We start from the raw sequence: 15,599 nt of genomic DNA, 5'->3' as shown, positions 1-15,599 counted from the left end.
TGCCATAGCAGCCAGTTACCTTCAGTAGCCACCAGCAGCTCCTTGACCTGCGCTGAGCCTATGGTGTAGGATCTCCTCGGGTCCCCGAGCAGCCCTGCAAAAGTCCCAGCCATGCCATCTGTGCCAGGCAGGTGCCTTGCAGTGCTCATGCATCCCCCCTCTGCCAGTGCCAGCTGCTGGGGTGCTCCACTGGACTGCTCAGCTGGCACTGCCATGGGGCGCCCATCTGGGGGTGGGTGCACAGGGGGAAGGGGAGGGCATAGCCCAGGGCGTGGGGACTGGGGTGGGCGTTCGAGAGCTGCAGGTCTGCATGCTGTGCCCAGCCAGCTGGGCTGTTGAGGACCTAGGCCTTCCTCCGTAGCATGGGGCAGGGATCTGGGAGTCTCGGGGCACCCTTCAGTAGCCCACTCCCTGCTGTGGCAAGGCCTGGCTCCGTGACACCATCTCTCCTGCTCCTGTCCCGTGATGCTCTGTCGGCTGCTTCATGCTACCTATCCCGTGTGCGATAAGCTTGGGGGCAGAGGGGCCAGGCTGCACAGCCTTATGGACTCTTTGGGTACGCATCTTGCAGGGGCCTGGTTCTGTTGGCCGGGGGGCTTTGCTGGTCCGTACCCCTATGGGCTGCCCTGCTCCTGAGGGATTCCCCGCAGCGGTGCCTGCCCGGGGCATCTTGTACTCGGTCTCACTATTGCTGCTCGGAGCAGGCGATGTGACCATATGCTGTTCTCCACCTGTCCAAAACACAGCCCTGTGGGGACCCCCCAGGCCCTGCTGTCCCACCTGTGGCTTGCTGGTCTTTCTTGCTGTTGCCCACTTTGCTCCGCTGCCTGATCTGGGGGCTTGGCCCTGCTGAGCCCAGTGACCTCTGCGGAGCAGCGTTGGAGGAAGTCCTGAATGCAAAACCCCAGAGACAGAGCAGGGGACCAGATCCAAGGATGCCAGGTGGGCTGGGGGTTTCCTTGGGCATCCACTTGCAAGACTCTGTGTGGGGCCAGCCTGCCCTGCACAGCTCATGCCTGCCCTGGGAAAGGGGCTGCCAACTGCACCAGACGGGGATAGATGGGGGCAGCAGGAAACCCTGAATGCCCAGGCAAGGGAAGGTCCCCCCAGCTGTCACCGATTAGACCTCGGCTGTGAGTGCACCACCCTCCTCAGCTGCCGATGAGCCTGGTTGGTGCTGCCTGAACCCCCAAGTGCTAATGTGGGGGCCTCAATCCAGTCACACCAGAGGTGGCTGAGGGCCACCATGAGGTGAAAGGCTCTGTCCTCCTTTGCCAGCACCCAAGACACCCCCACACCCTCATGCCCTGGCTTTAGGAAGCAGGAGGTGGCACCGCTGCCTCCCAGCACTGCCTCCCTCCAGGGGAGCGGGCAATGGGGCACCAGCAGGGCCTTACCATGCTGCCCAGCCTGAGCGGTGACATGCAGCTGGGTGACACCTGCCAGCAGCTGCAGCTCCGGGAATGCCTCGCCACCATCCTCCTCTTCCACCAGCCTCAGGCTCTGGACTGGGCTCAGCCTCCAGCCCGATGCGGGCAGGGGGGACTCTGAGCCTGTCTGTCCTCCAGCATAGATCTGCCTCTCTTGGCCCTGGCTGGGACCCTCGGCACGGGGCAGGCCGTGCTGAGCTGGCTCCAGGCTCCTCTTGGGGTCTCGAGTCCCAGTAGCCGAGGTCGTCCTCCCATCCCAGAGCTCCCCAGAGCCTGACTTGCGCCCCCGGGGCTGGGCAAGTACTTCAATGTGTCTCTCTCGTGTCAGATGCCCAAAGGGGGAAGGCTGGGAGCAGAGCGCCGACATCCGTGTAAGCGGGCAGACCGACTCCTGCCGTGCCTCCTGCCCAAGCAGGAAGGGATGCGGGGGCTGATGTGCCAAGCTGCCCCTGCACAGCTGCAAACTGAGCAAGCCCCAGCACTGGCTCTCTGCTCTGCCTGCAGCCGTCTCCAGCATCCCCTCCCAGCCTCACTCCCCTCCCCGTCCCCACGTTTCCATCCCAACCACCCGGATCTCAAGACAATGGTGCTGGGGGAATGCAAGGGCAAGCTGTTCCCCCGAGAGGGCAGATCAGACGGGAAGAGCTCCCAGAGGCAGGCGCAGTCCTGTGAGGTGGACGGAGCTGATCTAGGGGGTAGCAGGGGGGAGCCCTGGGCAGAGGTGGCTGCTAGCTACTGTGCAGCGTGACTGGCTAGGGCACGGTGCAGCTATGCTGTGCCGATGGCCCTTTTGTGGCCCATCAGCCCCTTCCCCGTCCGGCATCACCCAGCCCAGAGCTCAGCGGTCATGTTGCTGGCAGGGTGACCAGTCAAAGTACCACAGACAGGTGCCAGAGGCCCTGACAGCTGATCTGGATCGGTTCAAGCCCGAGGACTAAGTCCCAATGGCTCCATCACCCCCTCACCATAGTAACTGCTCAGGATCTGGCCTGGCTTTGCTGGCAGTCCAGCTGCCCCCTCCTCTGCGGGTCTGGCCTGAGGCTGGGCAGCGGGGCTGGAGGTGAATCAAACAGCAGCTGGGCCGGGCAGTTCCTGCCTGCCGGCCCCTCTGGGGTATTTGTGCAGCTGATTCCAGCCCTGTGCGCGGCGGTTGCCATGGCAGGGGCTGGGGCAGGGGTCGAGCGTTTGCTTTTGGGATCCAGAGGCAGCGGATTGGAGAGGGGAAGGGAGGGCTTGTGCCCCGCAGCATCTCCCCTCCTCCTGTCTCTGCACTGGGCTGTAACCCCCTTGGGGCACATCATCTATGCAGGCTGCAAAGGGCAGGGCAGTACAGCCCAGCCCCCTCCCGCTCCCCTTGCTCTGCCCCTGCGGCAGCTGTGAGCATGGCCCCCGCATTCCTTCCTAGGAGCCGAGGCGCAGCCGGAGCCCGTCTCCGCCTCTTGGATCAATGGGGATTAGAGCAGGGCTTTATCTCAATCCCTCTGCTGCTATTCCAGCCGCCCCGGCGCAGCCTCGCCCCAGGCGGCTGGGCGCTCCTGGCAGCTTGGCAAAGGGAGCCGTGGGCAGAGGCTCCTGGCTTTGCCAACAAGCGTGGCCTCACTCCAGGGATGAGGTGGTTGTAGCAGGGGGAACAGGAAAGCTGTGACCACCCAGGCTCGTGCCATGCTCGTCTTTCCATCACCCTGTGCATGTGCATATATGTGCGTGTAGCAACAGGAGGGGAGCAGAGTCTTGGCCACTGGGTCTGGGATGAAGCAGAGCAGGCTTGGGTATGACCACAGCGTCGGCTGGTGCCTGGGTAGTGGGGATGGCTTGGGAAGGATGATCTGAGTCGGCTCAGTGCAGCCATTGCTGGGGATTGATGGAGTTGGTGCCGGTGGCCTCATGTATGTGGTCCCAAAGTGTGCACAGCAGCCAGTGCACGCTGGGGCCTGAGCGTGAAGTCCCCAGGGGGGGCCTGCAGATGCGGTGCATGGAGGGTCTGACTGGCACTAGCATGGGCAGCTGGGAGCTCTGCTGGGGATGGAGCACCAGGTTGTGGGCTGCCATTTGGAAGGGTTGCAGGTGAACTCTGTGGGCACCAGCGGTGCCCCGTTAGCAGTAGCTGGAGTCTGCCTAGGGCTGAGCCCATGGGCTCTGCAGCAGGGACTGATGCCAGGTCTCTCCCTAGCTCTGGGCAGAGGGAAGAGATCTGCAAGCAGCTCTTCTGAGCAGCAATTACACCCCATGTTCTGATGCTTGGGGCCTGAAGTCCTAACAGGTGCCTGCTCTTCTCGCCCCATTTTCTGTCCCTCGTGCACTCCCCCCTGCTGCCAGAAAAACAGTACAGAAGGCGTGAGAGCTGCACGGGGTTTACTCGCATGCCTCGTCACCCTGAGTGAGCTCGCATGGCCGCCTGCCGTGCCCTGTCCTCTCCCCAGCTGGGATGGCACTAGCCCGTTCCCCAAGACATAGGCATTCAGGGCCCAGCAGCCCTCCCACCCGCCACAAGGCCCTTCGGTTCAGTGTCCTTTGCTCAGGCATGTGGGAGCCAGGGATGGCAGCTGGAGGCTCTGGCTGGCTCCTCCAAACCAGTTGCCATCTCCCTCTGGCTGCAATGACACTGCCCCTGTCTGTGGCTCCCAAGAGCAGGCCTGGCTGCTGGGTCTGGTCATCTACACCCTGGAGGTATCTCAGCAGGGTGGGATGGCAGCAGCAAACCCAATGTGGACCAGAAGCCCTCAGATGAAGAGACCCTGGAGCGACAATGGTGCAGCCAGGGGCTTCCTGCCTGGGAGGGAGGGTTTGGCCTCTTGCAGCCAGTGCGAGTCCCAGCAGCATCTGTCCTGGGATCACTCCGGCAGGTATTTCTTGGGGTCCCCCGGGAAGGGCTGTGCAGGAGCCTGATTGAAATGGGCCATCAGGAAGATGCCGATGGTGCTGCACGCGAAGAGGGAAGCCATGACCAGGAAGCAGACGCGGTCGATCACCCTCCCCACCAGGATCCACTCTTCATTCTCCTGCAGCGAAAGGTACCCGGAGAAGGTCCAGGTCCAGGTCTGCTGTGGGCAAATGCTCCCCCTGGCCTGGGCATCCTGGATGAGGACCTTGCTTAACCTGAAAGCCCCCACAGCTCCCTGCCAGCCCAAGGACCCCAACTCAACCCCCTGAACCCTTTCAGGCCCAGCTGTTCCCGACCCTTCCTGCATGGGCAGCTGATGCCAATGCCCTGCTGCCCAGCAGGTTCCCTGACGTTTGATCCAAGTCTCATGCTGTAGTTTAAGCCCCTGGACATGGGTCCTGCCCTGTACAGAGGAGAGAGCAGTGTTTCTCTTCCTACATCCTAACAAGTGCTGTCGCACCCCTCTTCTCCTCTCCAGACTGAGCCCCTGCCCTCCATGTGCTTTGCTCTCCAACCCTTTTTGGAGTCACAGCTATATCTGCATCAGCACGTCCTATGCAGGACAGCCCGGACTGCCTTTCCCCATGCCCCAGACTGGGAAAGGCAGCACCAAGGCTGCTCTCCTCTGCTCACAAGTACTCGCACTCTGGTTGGGAGCAGGAGTGCCTGGGTTGGGCTTGGGGACGCCTTGGCGGAGATGGCTGCTGCAGTGTAAGCAGACCCCATGAGACTGCTGTCCCCTTTCGCTGCCAGAGCCCCTTCCCTGCTTCTCTCCCCCCCACTCCTGCTTGTTTTGGACTCTGATGCATGCAGAGCCCTGCTGGGGTCCCCCGACATGCCCCCTCGGCCCGCAGGAGCCTCCCCTTCCTGGGGACAGACTCACGCTGTCAAACTCGTTCTGCTCCTGGATGGTCTTGGCGATGTGGTTGCAGGCATCCACGCAGGCCCGGATCTCAGGACTGGCCTGCACCAGGCTGCTGCAGAGATCTTGGGTGCAGCCACTCTCCAGCCCTCTCCCTGGAAATGAGGAAGAGGAGGAGAGGGGGCAGCTCCAGGTGGCAGGAGGCATGGGAAAGCCTCAGCCTGATGTGCTTGGCCCTTAGCAAAGTGATGGTTGGGGGCTGAGCTGGGCACTGCCCTGAGGTCCAGATGGGCCTAGCCCTGACCCAGCGGGGACATCCCTGCTGGGAAAACCTCCCATTCTGGACTGGGATCCTCTCACATCCACAGAAGTGTCGATCCAATCTGGAACCATGTGCCTGGAGCTGGCCAATTACACATCGTAAAAAAGGGGGGAAACATGGAAGTGAACTAGGGCCTGAATCTGGTTTTGCATCCATGGTTCTCCGGCTCCTGCATGGTGACACTGGGATAGGGGAGGGGGAAGACCCCCTTCCCCCTGTGTGGGGATGGCTGCAGATGTGAACAGGGACCGTGGGGCTGGGGAGAGGCCTGTGAGCCCTGGACTCTGCACCTTCCCTGAGCAGGTCCTGGGTGGTTGCAGGGAGCCCCTCTCTGCTGCTGGGACAGGATCATGTGCTTTGGATGGGCTCGTATGACCTAGGCACCTGGCCCAGGTGTGCTCACCGATCTTCTCCAGGACGGCCTTCATCAGCCCATCTCTCTCCTTCTGCTTCTCGAAGAGGAGCTCGGTCCGGGCCTTCCACAGCACGTACTCGTCCGCCTTCACGATCAGCCCCAGCGAGCTCCGGCGCCGCGTCACGGGGGGAGCATCCCCCGCCTCATCCCGCCGCATGTGCATCCGCAGGAGCCGCGGCAGCTGCCGCAGGAAGAGCTGGGGGCGCAGTGGGGACCAGCAGCGTCATGCCCATGCCAAGCCTGGGGCAACGGGCCAGGCCTGGGGCTCCTACTGGTGCTCATGAGAGCAGGATCAGGCCCATGACTGTAACCTCCCCTGCCACTTCTACCCAGCTGCACCCCCGAAGGGAGGGCAAGTGCCACTTAGGGGTGCAGAGTGTCTTGGTTCCCACGTGCCTTTCAAAGCACGTGCTGGGGCTGGTATTTCCATGGTAAATGCACCACAGCCCTGTGCCGAAGGTAAATGCACCACCGCTGCCAGGCAAGGATGTCCCGCTCTGCCCTGCCCCTCCTACCTGGCGGACCTTCGCGGACATAGAGTGAGTGTTGGGGGTTCTCAGAGAGACATTGAGCACGATGACTGCGTTGGCCACAATGATGACCGTCACCGCCATGAGAAACGTCAAGTACCTGGGAATGGAGCGGGGACATCTTGGAAGCTGGTACCCGGACCCCTTGCTTGCCGCAGCTATCTCAGCCCAAGAGGCAAGAGAGCAGCGGGGGCTAAGTGGGATGGAGAGGCTGCTCATCTACCCCTTCTTTGAGCCATAAAGATGCAGAAGGATTAGGAGCTGCCTGGCCAGGGAGCCCCTGGCCTCTAAGACCCGCTTACCTTCCTGCTATGCCTGACACAGAGGGTGATGGGCCCCCAGCCCATCCACAATCCCCCCATGCTGTGTCCAGCCCTTCCCCTGGGAGCAGGGCCGTGCTATCTACCAGCCATCAGCCTTTGGGGCACTGTTTCTTCTGCCCCCTTTGCTACAGCCAGGAGCCTGGGCTGGAGCAAGGACCGCCTGGCAGCTCGGCAGGGCCCTGCCCCACGCCTCAGGTCTAGGGGAGGAGGCACTTACTTCCCAATGAGCGGCACTGCCTGGGAGGTCTCAGGGACTTTCTGAGCAATCAGGAAGAGGAAGACGGTCTGGGCCAGGAGGACGTTGATGGAGACAGTGCACTTCTGCCCACCCGCTGCCAGGATGTGGAGAGTGAGGGGATTGACACATGAGACGGGGTCCCAGGGCACCTGGAAAGGGCCTAACTCTGCCTAGGCATGCCTAGGACACCGATGGTCCTGGGACTGGCAGTGGGAGGCTGTGCAGAGAGAGTCCAGCCAGCCCTAGGGACTGACACGGCAGCCAGGAGTGTCTGCTCCCACAGGACTGGCTTCCATGTCCCCAAGCCCATGCGATGGGGAAATGATGGGCAGTGGGCCCAGGTGCCAGTCTCCCAGCGGTGGCTGTCCCCCACTTCCTCCCTCTGCCCAGCCACACAGCCTGCCCCCTTCACGCCTATGGCACAGGTGGTCCCACAGCCGCCTGGTGCCAGCGTTACCCTTGGCAGGCAGAAAGTAGACGAGCACAGCCACGAAGGAGATGAGCACGCAGGGCACGATGATGTTGATGATGTAGAAGAGCGGCTTGCGCTGGATGATGAGGTAGAAGACGACTTGCTGGTAGCCCACGTCATCGGGGGTGAAGTGCCCCGCGTTCACCAGCTTCTTGGCCGGCCGGTGCTTGATCACCCACTCCCCGTTCTCTGTTGGGAGGGGAGGCCATGAGAACGGAGACCACCCGCGGCGCAGGGGGAGCTCTCGTAGGGCTCTGCCCCCCACACCTTCCCTTGTCTAAGGAGTCAAGGTTGCTTTCCTCCGGATGAGGCCACTGGGGAGCCCCCTTTAGCCATCGGCGCAGGTGTTGGGTCAGAGCCTGGTCCTGGTCCTGGCCCAGCCATGGGTCCTGCCCGGGCACAACCTAGTGAGTGCCAAGGATCAGCTCAGCATGTCTTGCCCTTCACTGTGTGGTGCCCCCAGGGGAACAGACCCTGGGAAAAGGCTCCGTAAAGACCAGGGCAGCCAGAACACCCCAGGTGAGGGACTTGGCCCTGGAGAGGAGGCTTCAAACTAGGAGAAGTCCCACGGAGGCAGACAAGGACCTGCAGCTGTCCCTGCAACATGCAGGAGTGTGCAGCCTCTGGCACGTGCAGCCTTGGGCACGTTTGGAGCAGTCATCTCAGGCAAGCCCGGCATCCCAGGGCTCAAGCCTGCAAGGTGTTGGGCATCCCCCGTCCCTGGCTCTGACTTCCCCCCTGCCCACCCCCACTGCATCCTGCTGGAGGGGTGAGCCGAGCGTGACGCCTTATTAAGTCTCGTTGTTTCCCTGTCGACTGCGGGAGCGATGGATTTTCCCCGTCTCGAGCTCGGGCTCGGCCTGGTAATGAAAAAATAAATCTGGCGGCCCGAGAAGCGTTTTGTTCCTTCAATATGCAATTAAAATGTGATGGAAAACGTCATCGCTTGCCCGTGACAGCTGCATTCCCCCAATCCATCAGCGCCCGGTAACTGTTTGCTTTAGGAGCAATTTAAAGGCAGGGAGACCGAAAACGAGGGCTAGAAAAACAAATCTCGCCTCTCGCTGCTTGACAAATGCCTTGAATGCCCGTGGAACGGCGCGAACCGCTAATAAGGCGGGCGGGCAGACGGGGGGGGGGCACCTGCAGCTGGGGAGGTGGGGGCAGGCCCATAAGCCGTGTTCAGTGCCTGCCCAGGAAACCTGGAAGCCCAGGCAGCCCCGACCATGCACGTCCAAGCTCCAGCACCTGGGGACAAGGCTGTGGCAGGAGAAGGGCATCTGTGCCCCACCTCTGCACTGGGGGTGTAGTTGGGGGCAGAGCTGAACTCATGAGTTAGGAGGCCTCTGCGTGCATAAATACCCTGGCGTTGTCTGGCTGCGGGACCCCATACAGCTCTTTTGGCCTGGGGGCCCTGGCTCCTTCAATCTCAGGATGGAGCTGCTTCTGGGAGCCCTGGTTTAGTGAAGGGGGCTGCTGTCTGGACAAGGTCTGGACTAGCTCGGTGCTGCCTCTACCACAGCTCCCTGGGTGACCCTGGGCACCGCACTTAACCTGGGGGCTGGAGCATGGCAGGGAGGGAGCTCATGTCCAAGACTGATTTCCTTCCTTAGGGTGAGTGACAGAGCCGAGGTTTCCCAGGGGAGGGCATGAGACCCATGCATGACATGAAGGCTGCCCCATTCCAGGTCCCCGTCCCTACCCACGAAGTACTGGTGCTGCTCAGAGCTGCAAGCCTCAATGGTAGTGGATGGGAGCAAGGCAAAGGGTTTCGGGGCCCTGCCGGTCCCCATCTGAGCCAGTCCTGCCTCAGTTTTAAGCCACTTGGCTTAAAACCGACTTGGCCTGCCCCAGCGGGTTTGGCTGGCCGGGCTGCATGGGTGTCAGATGGAGGCTTGGGCCAGGCTGGGTCTTGCCGGGAGTCTGAGAGTGAGGTGGCACCTGTGAAGGCTTTGGTATCAATCGTGATCCACTCAAGGGTCTTCCCACCTTCAACCGTCAGCAGCAGGTTGATCTCCTTGGCACTGTAGGTTTGGGACCTGTGTGGGGTGTAAGGAGTGGGCAGGGCATTAGCAGCGCCGGCGGGCAGGGCCAGAGCTGTGCTGCAGGTCTGCCAGGCCCCAGGCAGCAGCACCTGAGCAGCTTCATCTCCATCATGGACTTGGGGGAGGGCAGGGCCCCCCATGGGGGCTGCCTCCCCGTGCCTGGCCCAGCTCTGGGGTGCGCTGTCAAGCAGAGGGAGTTGACTGTGCTGGCTCTTGATGGGATCTCCCTCCCACCAGCTTTGGGTGGGGTGCCGGCAGGCTGTGGGAAAGGGGGGGGTCCTTTGTCACTGGCCCTGGGATGTACCACCCGGGTCTGCCCCCGATCTGAGAACGAGGGCCTGTTGGGAAGAGCAGGCAAACGGCAAAGCCTCTCCGGGCCCATCCTGCTGCATAGGTGCCTCCCCTCGCCCCACCTGCCTTGGCAGCCCACACCCCCAGTCTCGCTCTGATTGACTTTGGGGCTGGGAGGTCTGAGACGGGGAGCTGAGCAGCGGGGGTACCTGTGCCTGCTGGACCCCGCTGCGCTAATGCTGTAGCATCCTGCCGGCAGAGCAATGCCAGCTCGGGGGTGGGGAGTCGTGCCCCTTAACCAATGTTGCCATGCCAGCAACCCTCGGGGCTGGATGTGTTCAGACTGCCCCATGTCTCCACCAGGGGCTCTGCGGCCCCAGCATCTGTGATGGCAGCATCTCCCTGATGTAGACAAGTCCCTGCAACTTCTTGGGCTTGGTCACGTCTGATCCCGGCTCAGAGGCCTCCAGGGCTCGTGCCAGGTGTCTGCCACTGACGGCCGAACAGGGAGGTGGGGAGGGCAGGTCGAACAGCCACATCTCGAGGGGGCGTAAATCCAGGCGCACCTTGCCCCTGTCCCTCCGGGTCCGAGGCGCAGCGTTGCCCCCCCTACCCTTCCCCCACCCCCTGCACTCACTGAAACACCAGGGAGCAGTTCTGCCAGTCGAAGGGGAAGTAGGTGACGAAGATGGAGCAGGAGCTGTGGTAGATGGCGGTGGCCAGCCACTGGATCCTGCCGTCGGGCTCTAGCAGCACGTTGGTGTAGAGTGTGATCTCGAACGTCCCGTCGATGCTGCAGGGCAGGACTGGGGTCAGACCGGACTGTCCCTCCCTGGCTGCAGCTCCCCCCGCGCTGCCCCAGGACCTCACAGCAGCCCTCAGGGGACCAGTGCCCCCCCAGGTGTGCTCACATCTGGCCACTGGCTAGGTCCCCCCAGCCCTGGGCACCCCCAGCTGTGATGGGATGGGGGTGGGTATCCCGCACCCTTGCTCCCTGCCAGAGTGAACTGGCCCCACTCCTGGGAGGGATTCTGCTGCCTCCCATTACTTGCAACTCATTGGAGATGGGACTGAGCTACCCGCCCTGCCCCACATCACCCCCGCCCCTCTGTGCTGCCTGGCATTGCTGCCAGCCTGAGCCCTGTGGACACCCACTTGTTCTCCAGGCCGATGTCTGGCAGCCACACCATGGTGGAGGGCACCCGCAGGAGGCTGATGTTGTATTTCTCCTTGTCCCACTGCAGCCGGTAATCGCACCATTGCTGGAAGCAGGCGGGCAGAGTGGGGGAGGGCCAGGGAGAGTCAGCTAGTGTCCACCCTCTGGTACCCGGTGCCTTGCCTTGGGGGGAAGACCCCCAGGCACCGATGTGTGCCCTGCCTGGTAGCTGGGCTGGACCAGGACTGCTCTAGGATGCGTGCTAGGGAAGAGGGCAGGCAGGGATGGGCCCAGTAGCCTGAGCTGCCCTCTGTGCTGGGCTGGGCTGTGCCTGGTGGTCCGAGAGCCCAAGGGGCACCAGCTCCAGGCTGTGCGGGCCTCTGCCTCCAGGCCAGGGTGAAGCTGGGGGGGTCAGTGCCCTGGTGGCCCGTGCCCAGCTGGTGGCCGTGCCTGTAGCCTGGCAGGCCTGACTCGGGTGCCGGGGGCCTTACCATCTCGATCCAGATGTTGGTGGTGAGCATCTCCTCCCGCTCCTTCTGGAACCCGGGGAAAAGCCAAAGGAAGACGGTGGGATTGCAGTCGCCTTGCCTCCCTGCCCCACTCCCCCCAACTATGGCCCTGCCTGCACAGGTGCCTAGGGCAATGCCGCCCCTCCTCGTGGGGGTCCAGCACAGATCCCTGTTCCCCCGCAATCCCTGGGCCCTCCACACTGCGGGTCCATCTAGGACAGAGACCCTGGCCCGGAGCAGGATGGCATCCCAGGGTCGCAGCCCCCACCAGTCTGCAGGGCTAGCCAGGCCAGTGCCTGAAATGGCAACCTGGGCAACTGCTTCCCTTGCACCTGCCCCCGACCTGTCCAGGGTACTGGCCCCTGCCCTGCTCCCAGCCTGCCCAGTATGGGAGCTGCCAGGTTTGCCAGGTATTGTCACCACAGGCAGCTGAGACAGAGCATCCCATAGTTCGAGCCACAGGCTGCTGGCCTGGCAGGGAGCCTCGTCCCAGGGCAGAGGCAGTGGAAGGGGCAGGCGCTGGCTGTCCCTGCTCAGGACCCGGTGCCTTTGCAGGTGCCCTGCCTTGGCTTGCGGCTGGCATCAGTGTCCATGGCCTCTGGGATCTCTGCTCCTAGGCGGTGCTGCCAAGGGGTATCCTCCAGCCAGAAGGGGCAAAGCCAGGAGAGAGGCCAGGCCCAAGCCCATGGCTTCTGAACCCGCTCCTGCCTGGTGCCGCCGTGGACACCCCGGTGCGGTGGGAAGGGACGGGGGCGGCTCCGCATACCAGGGAGATGAGGTTGGTGAGCGTGAGCTTGAGGCTGACGTCGATGATGTCCTCCTCCCGCCGGGCCGGGCGCAGGTTCCGGTTGTAGTTGGCCATCAGGTCATTGAGCAGCTGTTCCTCCTGGTTTCTGCCCAGGACACCTGAGAAGGGGGTGGCATGGGCCTGAGTGGGGTGGCTCATCCTTGTGTCTGCTGGAGAGGGTTGGGCAGCCCGCTATGGCACCTACCCGCACTCTGCCACCTGGACGGTGCCACCTCCCGGCCCCAGCCAGGGGCCTGGGTATGCCCAGAGCGGGTGCAGCCAGGACCACAATGGCCCCAGCACCCGTCACACCTGGCCCCTTCTGCAGGGGCTCAGCCGCTAGGCCCCACCCAGCCTTGCCCATGCCACAGACTCCTAAGGCAGGTTAACAGCCAGGTCGCACTGAGCTTTGTGCGGCAGGCTCTGCCTCCCCACCCCAAATAGGCTGAGACCCTGCACGCTCTCACACAGGGGCACCATTAGATTGGGAGCTGATTTCAGCCCTCAAGCAGGACTTGAACCAGCAACAAAAGGTTCTCAAGTGCAGGCTGGGGTTGCCTGGGCCCAAAGATAAAAACCTACTCCTGCTGCTGGCTCAGGGGGCACCTTCTTTTGGGAAGCCTGTGTTTTGGTGCGTTGCAGCAGGGGACGACCCTCGTGGCTGGTGATGGACAGGGTAGAGGGATGGGAGCCATTAGCCATCCCCCAGCACTCCCCTGCAGCCCCAGGCTGGGCCACCTGCTCCCTCCCCTGGGACAGCCTTTTACTTAGCTCCTGCCAAACAGCCTAGTGGGGGCCCAAGAGCCAGCCTGGCACCTCCCGCCCAGAACTGCACCCCCCTGCCTGCACCAGTTGTCACCTCATGGACGATTTTATTTCCTCTCATTTTAAATAATCAACATGCAGCAGCTGCCCAACAGGGTCCACACGGGACCTTGTGGGCTCCACATGGCACCTCACAGGCTGCACAAGCTGCAGGAGAGGCCCCACGTGCCCACATTGCTTTAATTAGCAAAACTGTTGCTGCTCACTGGAAAGTGTGAAGTGTGTTAGACCAGACAGCAGGAGGCTGGCTGAGCTCAGCCTGTGCCCTTGTGTGAGTGTGAGTGTGTGTGTATGTGTGTGAGTGAGAGACAGAGCAAGCACACAGTGCGTGCGTATGAGCTCAACTTGTGTATATGTGCATGTACCTGCATATGCATGCATGGGGGAAAGTGTGCGTGTGGGCGTGTATGTATACATAGATGTGTGAGGTCATGGCAGGTGTGTGCATGTCTGAGTGTGAAATCACGGTGTGTGCGTGTGATCTCACAGGGTGTGTGCATGGGTGTGTGTGTGTGTGTGAGATCATGGGGGGGTGTATGCTAACTCACGGGGGGCAGTGTGTGTGTAAGTGAGCTCATGAGGGGTGCATGTGTATGTATGTATGCATGTGTGAGAGCTCACAGGGTGTATGTGCGCAGGTGTGTGAGAGCTCAGCATTTGTGTATATATATGCATATGCATACATGTATGTATGTGCATGCATGTGTGAGCTCACTCTCTGTGTGTGCTCCCTGCTCAGAGCCCCTGCTAACAGACAGGCTCAGCAGCTGGCCCCTGATTACAACAGTGCCTGGCAATGATTGTGCCGCGGTCTCGGGCTCTTGCACACTGCAAGCAGAAGGAGGAGAGTGGTCCCAGCTCACTGGCTAGGCTGGTGCGGTGTGCTATGCGTGGAGAGGGAGCTATTACCAGCAAAATCCCCTCTCCGGTAGGGTTAAACCCATGGCCACCCCTGCACGTCAGGCCCAGAGCCAGCCCGCAGAGGTGCTCACTGGGCTGTGCCTTTAGCTTCAGCCCGGTCAGCCGTGCTAGCGGCTGTACTTGTCCATGGGAACAAGCGGGGGATGATGAGCCCAGGGTGGGCTCTGCTGCACCCCTGGGGCTGGAGAGGGGGCAGGTTCTAGGGAGGGCATTGTGCCTCCAGCCAGAAGGGCCATGGAGCCCAAAGAAGGAATGGGGGGCAAAGGAGCTGGCCCTGTGTCAGAGCCAAGGGGTGCCTGCCCTGCCCTGTCTGATTCCCTAGCTCATGCCACCCAGCATAGCCCAGCCAGGGCTGCCCCTTGCCCCCAGCCCCGCTCTGCCCCTGCCAGCTGGGCAATGCCTACCTGCGAGGGAGCCCAGGGCCATGAGCAGAGCCATGCAGCGCATGGTGACAGCAGCCTCTGTCCCGAGACAGTGGCCAGTGTGCGCTCAGGAGGTTTATTTCGGGCTGGGGTGGGTGGCTTGTGCCCCTCCTCCCCGGCACAATGCCCAGCTGTCCAGCCACGGCATTGTCAGCTGTTCTCCTCCCGGGGGCTAAAGCTGCTCTCAAATGACAGTGGGGAGTGGGGTCATGGGACAGGGACAGGGACAGGCCCAGCTGGGGCAGGGGAGATGTCCCTTCCAGACATGTCCTGCCACAGCACCCGAGAGGGGCTGGCAAAGTGCCCACAGCAGGGACAAGAGACAGGCTGCCCCTGTCTGATCCTGCTGCGCCCCCATCATCCCAGCATACTGGGCACGGCAATGCCTGCCCTCCCCCTGGACGTGGGCTCTTGTGCCAGGGCCTCCCCACCCTGTGCTGTGCCTGGAGGGCTCCCAGGCCCCTGGGTCCTGGCTGTGATGCCCAGAGTCACTGGTCAGCAAAGACTGGCAGAGCCAAGGGGCCGGCAGGGCTGCTGGGAGAGCCCGGAGGATGCCAGCAGGGCCCTCGGTTGTTCATGGGGAGCAGCAGCTTCCTGGGCCTGGCTATTGGAGGGGCACTTTTAGGGGTGACTTTTGTGTGTGTGTGTCTGTGCTGCCTCAGACCTGTGGGCTCCCCACCCCTGAGAACCAAACTGGAGATCCTGCTCCCCCCCCCGGCAAATCTGGGTGGAGGCAGGGCAGGGCTCAGCCCTATGGCTGCATCTGAGAGGGCCATATGGCTTCGGGGGGGCTGCCCAGCCCAGCCCACCCCACACGTACAGGCCCATTTCTGATCTGCCGGGATGCCAGGCGGCGCTTTCAGCAGCTATGGGGTTAACCCCTGCATGCGCACACCTGGGGTGGAGGTGGCAGCTGTGGCTGTGTGCCCAGGTGGGGCTGGGAGCAGAGCTGGTCCCTGCTGGAAGGAGCCCCCTGAGCCTGAGGTGGGGGGGCAGGACCCCCTTCATCCCTGGCTGTGCCGTGGGGCTGAGGGAAGTGTGGCCATCTCGGCTGTCTGCCTGCGGTTTGCAAACCAGGTGTGCTGCGGCTCGAGCAGCATCAGCTGTCCGTGAAATGGGACCCTGTGCTTCCCGTCTGGCCTTGCTCCGCTGCTGGCCACAGCCCCCCCT

The 15,599-nt window shown here is 62.5% G+C and overlaps 1 protein-coding gene across 1 annotated transcript; it reads right to left on the bottom strand.

Moving 5' to 3' along the window:
• Window positions 1-4,129: 4,129 nt before the first annotated feature.
• Window positions 4,130-14,478, bottom strand: CHRNG (cholinergic receptor nicotinic gamma subunit). Its single transcript, XM_006017096.2, has 12 exons — window positions 14,412-14,478; window positions 12,241-12,380; window positions 11,457-11,501; window positions 10,965-11,071; window positions 10,447-10,602; window positions 9,415-9,512; window positions 7,459-7,662; window positions 6,981-7,095; window positions 6,426-6,540; window positions 5,899-6,106; window positions 5,195-5,328; window positions 4,130-4,429 (listed from the first exon to the last, which is right to left on the bottom strand). The coding sequence occupies exons 1-12, from the start codon at window positions 14,452-14,454 to the stop codon at window positions 4,262-4,264; spliced, it is 1,533 nt and encodes a 510-aa protein (XP_006017158.1). The 5' UTR covers window positions 14,455-14,478; the 3' UTR covers window positions 4,130-4,261.
• Window positions 14,479-15,599: the final 1,121 nt, after the last annotated feature.

This window comes from Alligator sinensis, unplaced genomic scaffold (assembly GCF_000455745.1).
Source record: "Alligator sinensis unplaced genomic scaffold, ASM45574v1 scaffold301_2, whole genome shotgun sequence".
In the NCBI taxonomy this organism is placed as follows: Eukaryota; Metazoa; Chordata; order Crocodylia; family Alligatoridae; genus Alligator; species Alligator sinensis.
This window is presented reverse-complemented; position numbering and strand designations above follow the sequence as displayed.

Bases quoted from the DNA above. Each gene is read 5' to 3' on its own strand.
- CHRNG (XM_006017096.2), bottom strand. From the start codon at position 14,454: ATGCGCTGCATGGCTCTGCTCATGGCCCTGGGCTCCCTCGCAG. The intron at 7,096-7,458 runs GTAACGCTGGCA...ACATCCTGGCAG, and splicing joins CTACTTTCTGCCTGCCAAGG to CGGGTGGGCAGAAGTGCACT. The intron at 4,430-5,194 runs GTGAGTCTGTCC...CTTTCGCTGCAG, and splicing joins AGCAGAACGAGTTTGACAGC to GAGAATGAAGAGTGGATCCT.